Source organism: Aythya fuligula, chromosome 20 (assembly GCF_009819795.1).
Source record: "Aythya fuligula isolate bAytFul2 chromosome 20, bAytFul2.pri, whole genome shotgun sequence".
Lineage (NCBI taxonomy): Eukaryota > Metazoa > Chordata > Aves > Anseriformes > Anatidae > Aythya > Aythya fuligula.
Genome location: NC_045578.1, coordinates 3,698,126 through 3,704,655, shown reverse-complemented (window position 1 = coordinate 3,704,655; position 6,530 = coordinate 3,698,126). Strand labels below are relative to the sequence as shown.

Sequence of the window (6,530 nt, the reverse complement as noted above, 5' to 3'; positions counted from 1 at the left end):
TGGGGCTGGGGCGGCCGCGGGATGCGGCGCTGAGGCGGCGGAGGAGGAGGAGGAGGAGGAGGAAGAGGAGGAGGAGGCTCGGTGGTGGCGGCGGCTCCGCGCTGGAGGCTCCGTGGCGCTGCCTCCCGCAGCCCCATGATGTGCCTGGAAAGCGACGGCTCCTCCGGCAGCAGCCCGGCTTGCGGCGGGCGGCTCCGAGCCGGTGACGAGGAAGAGGAGGAGGAGGAGGAGGAGGAGGAGGAAGAAGAAGAAGAGGAGGGAGAGCGCGGCTGCTGCGGCCGGGGAGCGGAGGGCGAGGTGCAGACGCTGTCGGGCAGCATGAACCCGCCGCCCGAGCGCCCCGCAGCCCGCCGCAAGGCGCCGAGCCTCGGCCGGGCACGCGTGGCCGCCGCCGGCATCCTCAGCGTGGGCAACGTGCTCAACTACCTGGACCGGTACACGGTGGCAGGTGAGGGCAGCGCTGCTTTTTGGGGGTTTTTGGGGCTCCTGGATGGGGTCCCCGGCTGGCATTTGGGGTTTTGGGGTCGGGGCTCGGAGCGCGGTGGGGTTGCAGGGGTCCCGGCTCCGTCTCGCCCTGCGGTGGGGTAGGGTGAGGCGGGCTGCAGCGGCGCCCATTGTGAGCCCCCCTGGTGGTATTGTTCTCTGCTTTGCCTTAATTTTATGGGAAATCAAAGGAGGAGTCCTTTGTTTGGCCGGGCTTGGCACGGCGCTGCTTCTTCGGGCAGCCCCGGCAGGGATGCTGGAGGGGCTGCGGGGTGCCAGCAGCATCCCCAGGCCAGGGGGCAGCCCCCACGAACACGGGGTGCGAGCCACGCCGAAGGAAAAACCCTTCTCCAGGAGGGTCCCTGCCCCGTGGACCTGGCAAGCAGGTGCCACCAGCACTGGGATGGGCGCTGGGGCATCGCGCTGCACCTTGCGGGGCGCCTCTCGCCTTCGAGCCGGGCGCTGCCAGCCCAGGTTTGGACACGAACGCGTGCCAGGATGCGCTGCTCAGTCCCTAGAGGGGACTCCTCGTTTATTCCCGTCAGGCGATAGCAGCGGGGAAGAAAACGATTGCCGAAGTTTTTCTAATTAGAAATGAAGTAGGCTTGGCGGCACTCAACTGTCTCGTGTAATTAACCGTAATGCATATTCTGCGTTTGGCAATACCGATAATTTCTGTCTTCGGAGCTTACAAATGTGTCTGCGCATGTATGAATTTTGCTCTATGCATATACATACTTTAATCGCTAGGACTCGATGTGGTGTTAAGCAAATCAGTGTATTTGTTTATGCTGCATTAAAATATGTTTGTAGGGCAGTAATAGGGTGCAAGGGATACAAACCCAGTCGTTGCTGTCAGCGTAAGTTGGCCAGGATGGTTTGGTTCTGTTTGCGGTAGCAAAGTGGAAAGGGTTAGAATGAAAATTTAGCTGAGTGCTGTTGTGGCTTTTTATTATGATATTTAGACAGGGCTTGCTCCTTCTGGAAATGCAAAGGCCCAGTCTTGGGAGGTACCAAGCAGTCGCTTGGTCCTCAGCATGTTACAGGAAGAAGCCTGAAGATCCAACATTGCTCTGTTATTAACCGAGGAAATTGTAGTTTGCTCCCTCACCCTCAAATAGGAATCTCTAGTGCGGAGACTGACCACGAAGCACCATTTTCCTTCCATGCATAGAAAGCTTCCTTTTCAGGAAGCTATCCCCCAGCATGCATACACAGGCTATTTATACACGTATACATGTATTTAAATCATTATCTTATTCACCTGTTTGTAATGTTACTTTGAGCAACAGTTCTGTCATCTCTTTTTTTTTGTCTTCAAGTACAGAATATGTGGGATGCTCTGGCAAGGGAGGGGAGAAGCATCTTCATTTGTGGGAAGGCTGAAAAGTGCCTGACCAAAGAGAGGATAAAAATGCCTGCCTGCTGGGATGTAGCATCACCAGCACTACAGTATTTCTAGGGTAAGCTCTGGCTTGGCAGTACCCAGTAACCGCCCCGTGGAACTTATCTGCTAGCTTTCAGCTTGATAGCAAAGGTTACGAGATCTCCAACATCAGACTTTCCCTTTAGGGACAGATGGGGGCAGAACCAAGTTTTGCACGACCTATTTGTCTTGTGCTGGTTGGTATTTGTTTTTCAAACTGATGTTTTATAAACTGCTAATCTGAAACAAGGAACAATTTAAATCTGGTCTAATAGAAGAGCTGTGGTAATAAAATTATATATTTTTGTGCTCAAAGCTGACTTCATAATGAAGTCTTCTTTAAAAGCAATCTTTGCTTTTATTTGTTGAGTCTCGGTGCATACCACATACTTATGTGACGTGCACTTGCATATGAATCAAGCTAGCACTTTGAATATTCAGTTCATGTCTCAAGACAGGTAATAATTAGTGAACACAACTCTTCAGACCTTCAAAGTACGTTGCAAATATGAATTGTTGCAGCAACATAATAAGGTGCTTTAACACTAGCCACATTACGGCAGGGGAAGTAGCATGAGAAGTTACGACTCACCTAAGGCCAGTGACCTGCTGTGAGAACTGTGTTAATTCCTGGTTCCAGCTCCATCTGAAAAAAGTGTTCAGGAGCGGCGGTACCGATGGAAACTGGTTCCTGGGGGCTTGTGTCTCCAGGGTGATCCCTGCTGTGGGTTCTCTGAGGTCAAATAAGAGTTGACCTTTGTCATTAACCTTTCTCTTGGTGTCCTGTAAGAGTCCTCTGCCCATTTTTTTCTCTCTTTTTTTAAAGGAAAACTTTAGGACTTCTTCCTGAAATGCCCCAAAGTGATCAGTAGGCAGCTGACTGATAGACATGAGCAGACAACCTGGTTGTTTGGCCATGATGCTAAAAGTATGCCTTCTGTCTTATTTTAAAACTTAATTCACAGCCGTTTTGGTCTTCCTGGTCACAGATGCACGTTTTTAAAGCAGGTATATATTTAGTCAAAGTCATCATATTTAGAAAAGATGATGATCTGTGGAATTCTTTGTGGCAGATGTAATTCTCAGAGCATCTTCTGCTATTTTCTAACTAACCCACACCAGTTAGATAATACACATCCAGTCAGTGCAGGGAGATCTTATGTAACAGAAAGAAATTGGAGGCTGCCCTCTCCCATGGCACTTCTTGCTCCTCATTGCTAAAAGATGGACAGCAAATGCAATGTTTCTTAGTGTTTATGCTCTTACTTCTGAATATAAAGATTGTGTATAGTGAGTTTTTTCAGGGTAATCTTTTTCAGGTGCAGCAAAGAAAGAAGTAGGTACCTGTTTCCCTAGTTCTGGTTTCAAGGACGTCCCATTACAGGTGAAAGACGTTTGGGACGGGATGTGTCTTTTGGTATCTGGGACATTCAGTGACAAAACTGGAGTGCAGTTGGAGATGTGGGACATGCACAGCTTCACACCTGACACTGAGTTGAGGCTCTTTTGGGAATACGCAGTAAAACTGGGCCTCTGCTGAGGACCGTCCTATTTCCTATGGTTTAAGAATAAGTTTCTTCCAATACTTTCAAAATAAAAAGCCTGAATAGTGATATTGAATCTTTCAGAACCGTCCTAATGTTGGTGCAGAGCTGAGAATTCCCACTGCGTATGGGGAATATTAGAATATAATGATATTTGGGAGAAGCTCTCCCAGACAAAATGTGGGAGTGCCTCTACTGTGGCTCTTATAAAGAAAAGATTGAAAACAGTGCTGAACATTACTGACTTGAAGGGAAATGATCCTCTGCAATTTTCTTAATAGGTCTTTGATCATACTGAAAACAGTTGCCTGTGGAAAGAGTGTTCTTTCAAAGAGCTGTGATATTGTGTTGCTATTAGAAAAACAAAAAATAAGGAAAAGGGAAGATTAGCAGTTATGAAATCCTTGTAGATTACCTGTGACACTATAGCATTTCAGCCATCTAGTGATGCTGGGACATATCCTCTTCCTTAATGAAGTTTTGGGAAAAGTCATCTTACCTTCAGAAGCTTGGAATGCGGTTTTGCAATTATGCCACGAATGACCTTTTACTGTGCCTGCTGTTGACGATGAAAATAGTCTTGCTTCATTTAGGGTGTCACCTCCACCTTCTAATTCAGACGCTACTTCCTGGCATTTCTGTAGTGCCTTTAATTTAAAGGTAATGATTTAATTAAGCTGGAGAACTCCCCAGCAAAGTAAATGAGTCTTACTATCCCACTACAGAAGGGGAAGAGTTGTAGAGTGTCGGCGATTTGCCCATGGTAATGTAGTTAGTGGCAGAGTTCTGGCTGGGACGAGTCCATCCTTGAGATTCTCTGTCCCTGTGACGCAGTAAGCCATAGGCTTTGGTCTGGTGTTTTTGTCTTGTAAATGTCTGTAACTTGCTAATAACCATATTTGTGTTAATTAGCCTCCCATTACAACACATAGTTGCAAATACCATTCTTTGAAGATACACACACATGCAAATGATTACTGAAAGTTGAAAGTCAAGTTTAAAACTATGTAGTACAAGCTATAACTGAAGGGTTAGGAAGGGTTCAAAACTAACTCCAAATGCCAAGACATTCAGGAGTTTATGAGGCAAAACTGCTTTCTGTAATTTGTGAGTTCACGTTTGCAATTGTAATCTATTACCTTAATGTGTGAAATCTTAGACTGCATGAATATCATTCATGTTTCGTACTGAATGGTCTTCATGCAATCTAAGTGTCATACAGGTAGTGGGATAAAGGGAGCCCCTTATCCCGACTGTAACAAGACTATGCTCAGTGCTTATAGTTTCAGGGAGGAAACCATTAAGTGGCAGTGCAAGCTCTTCATTTTTCATCTAGTGAAGCTAATCTGAGTCTTGCTATTACCTAGGATTCAGCTGTAGGACTGCAATGCTGGCAAACACTAAGAAAGGATGCTTGAGCCAGTGGTGTCAGTAGCTCACAGACACGAGAATTTGCAAAGGAACAACAGTATTTTTTTTGCTTGGGCACCTGTTACTGGCTCAGAATTCAAGAAGTGCTGCAGTGTGAACAAAAGCTGGGAGGACTGAAACTCACACACTTCAGAAACGAGCAATAGAAATCACTCTGCAGCGCGACGGTGAAGCCTGTGTAGTAGCATCTGGTTCTCTAATGTTGTCTTTCCCCTGTGCGATGGGCTTTCCTGCATCGTCAGCTACTTCCTGTTTGCTGGCTCTTATGCCAGTTGGCAGGATTTGTTCCTGAGTATTTTACATTTCAAGTGAAGTCTTATTATGTTTAATCATAGTATTTTTCTTCCTTGTGATGTAGATTTGCCAGATAGTTACTATCTTTGTTATTATGTGCAGATTTTCCTGTTTGCCTCTGAGATCCTCTTTTATGCCTGTTGATTTATTTTATCCCTAAAGCATCCAAGCATTCACAGTCAGTGAATATGGGCTTTATTACATGGAGTTAAGGTCCTCATAAATATTCAGTGCATTCTTAAGAATGTGATGATCTTATTAGTCCCTTGATCTCTGAGACTGTCAATATTAGAAGCTGTGTGGAGAAGCTTCTCTGGTCAAAGGTGTAGGAATTCTGTAATCATTCCTTCAGGACTTTTCAAATATCATGCCAAGCTATAATATGGTTAAATTCCATCAGTCGCCTTGTTTTCAGATGTTCCTATTTATCATATATTTACTCTTTATTACTTCTCGTTGACTGTACACCAGAAGCAGCTAAACTGCACACTAGGTAGCATGGTAGACTACTAGGTTCAGTAGACATTGGTAAAAGACAGTGACTTTGCCATAACATGAAAGTCCACAGCTCTTGCTTTATATTTTAGAGAAGGTCACCCTGTATTGCAGGGGAACTTATGACTGAAATATGGTGTGATAAAATGTTGCCTGAATCAAAGTTTGTAAAGATGTAAAGATCTTGAGGTACTTTATAATAAAGGTTCTGCTAATAAGGGTTTGTGACACCTATTCAGGAGATTCAGCAGGAAACCACAGTTTTATTTTACAGATAGAAATTAAGAACTTTGGAGATCAGAACTTTTGCTGAGTTGCTTGTTGGCATCATCATTGCTCTATGTGTACTAATTATAGGCAAGGACCCTGTAGTGCAGCTCCTGCTGAACAAGACAGTGCGCCCACAGTACTTATAATCCACATGCATCAGTGTTTTGGGCTTAGGTAGCAAGGTTTTGGTAGCAGGGGAGCTGCGGGGCTGGCATCTGGGAGCAGAGCCCAGCAGTTGCCCCATGTCAGATCAGAGTCAGATCCGAAAGGGACCTGCTGCTGGCCAGAGACGAGCCTGTAAGAGATGTTGGTTGTGCCTCTGGGAGAGCAAAAAGGGAAAAACCTGCTGCATGACTGCAGCTGGGAGAGAGGAGTGAGAGCATGTAGAGAGCCAGCCCTGCAGCCCCCAAGGTGAGTGCAGGAGGTGCTCCAGGCACACAGCAGCAGTTCCCCTGCAGTCTGTGGAGAGGCCCCTGGTGGAGCAGGCTGTCCCCCTGCACCCATGGGTCCCACATGGAGCAGATCTCCACGCTGCAGCCCGTGGAGGAGCCCCTGATGGAGCAGGTGGATGTGGCCTGGAGGAGGCT

The 6,530-nt window shown here is 46.5% G+C and overlaps 1 protein-coding gene across 4 annotated transcripts in view; it reads left to right on the top strand.

Moving 5' to 3' along the window:
- The first annotated feature begins 255 nt into the window (after window positions 1-255).
- Window positions 256-6,530, top strand: part of LOC116497222 (protein spinster homolog 2) — a 134,773-nt gene continuing 128,498 nt past the window's right edge. For all 4 annotated transcript variants that reach the window (XR_004254089.1, XR_004254090.1, XM_032200864.1 and 1 more), the window contains exon 1: window positions 256-448. Coding sequence is in view for 2 of the 4 variants with exons in the window: in XM_032200864.1 (XP_032056755.1) it covers window positions 319-448 (130 nt within the window). In the remaining 2 variants the exon portion in view is untranslated. The remainder of the gene's footprint in view (window positions 449-6,530) is intronic.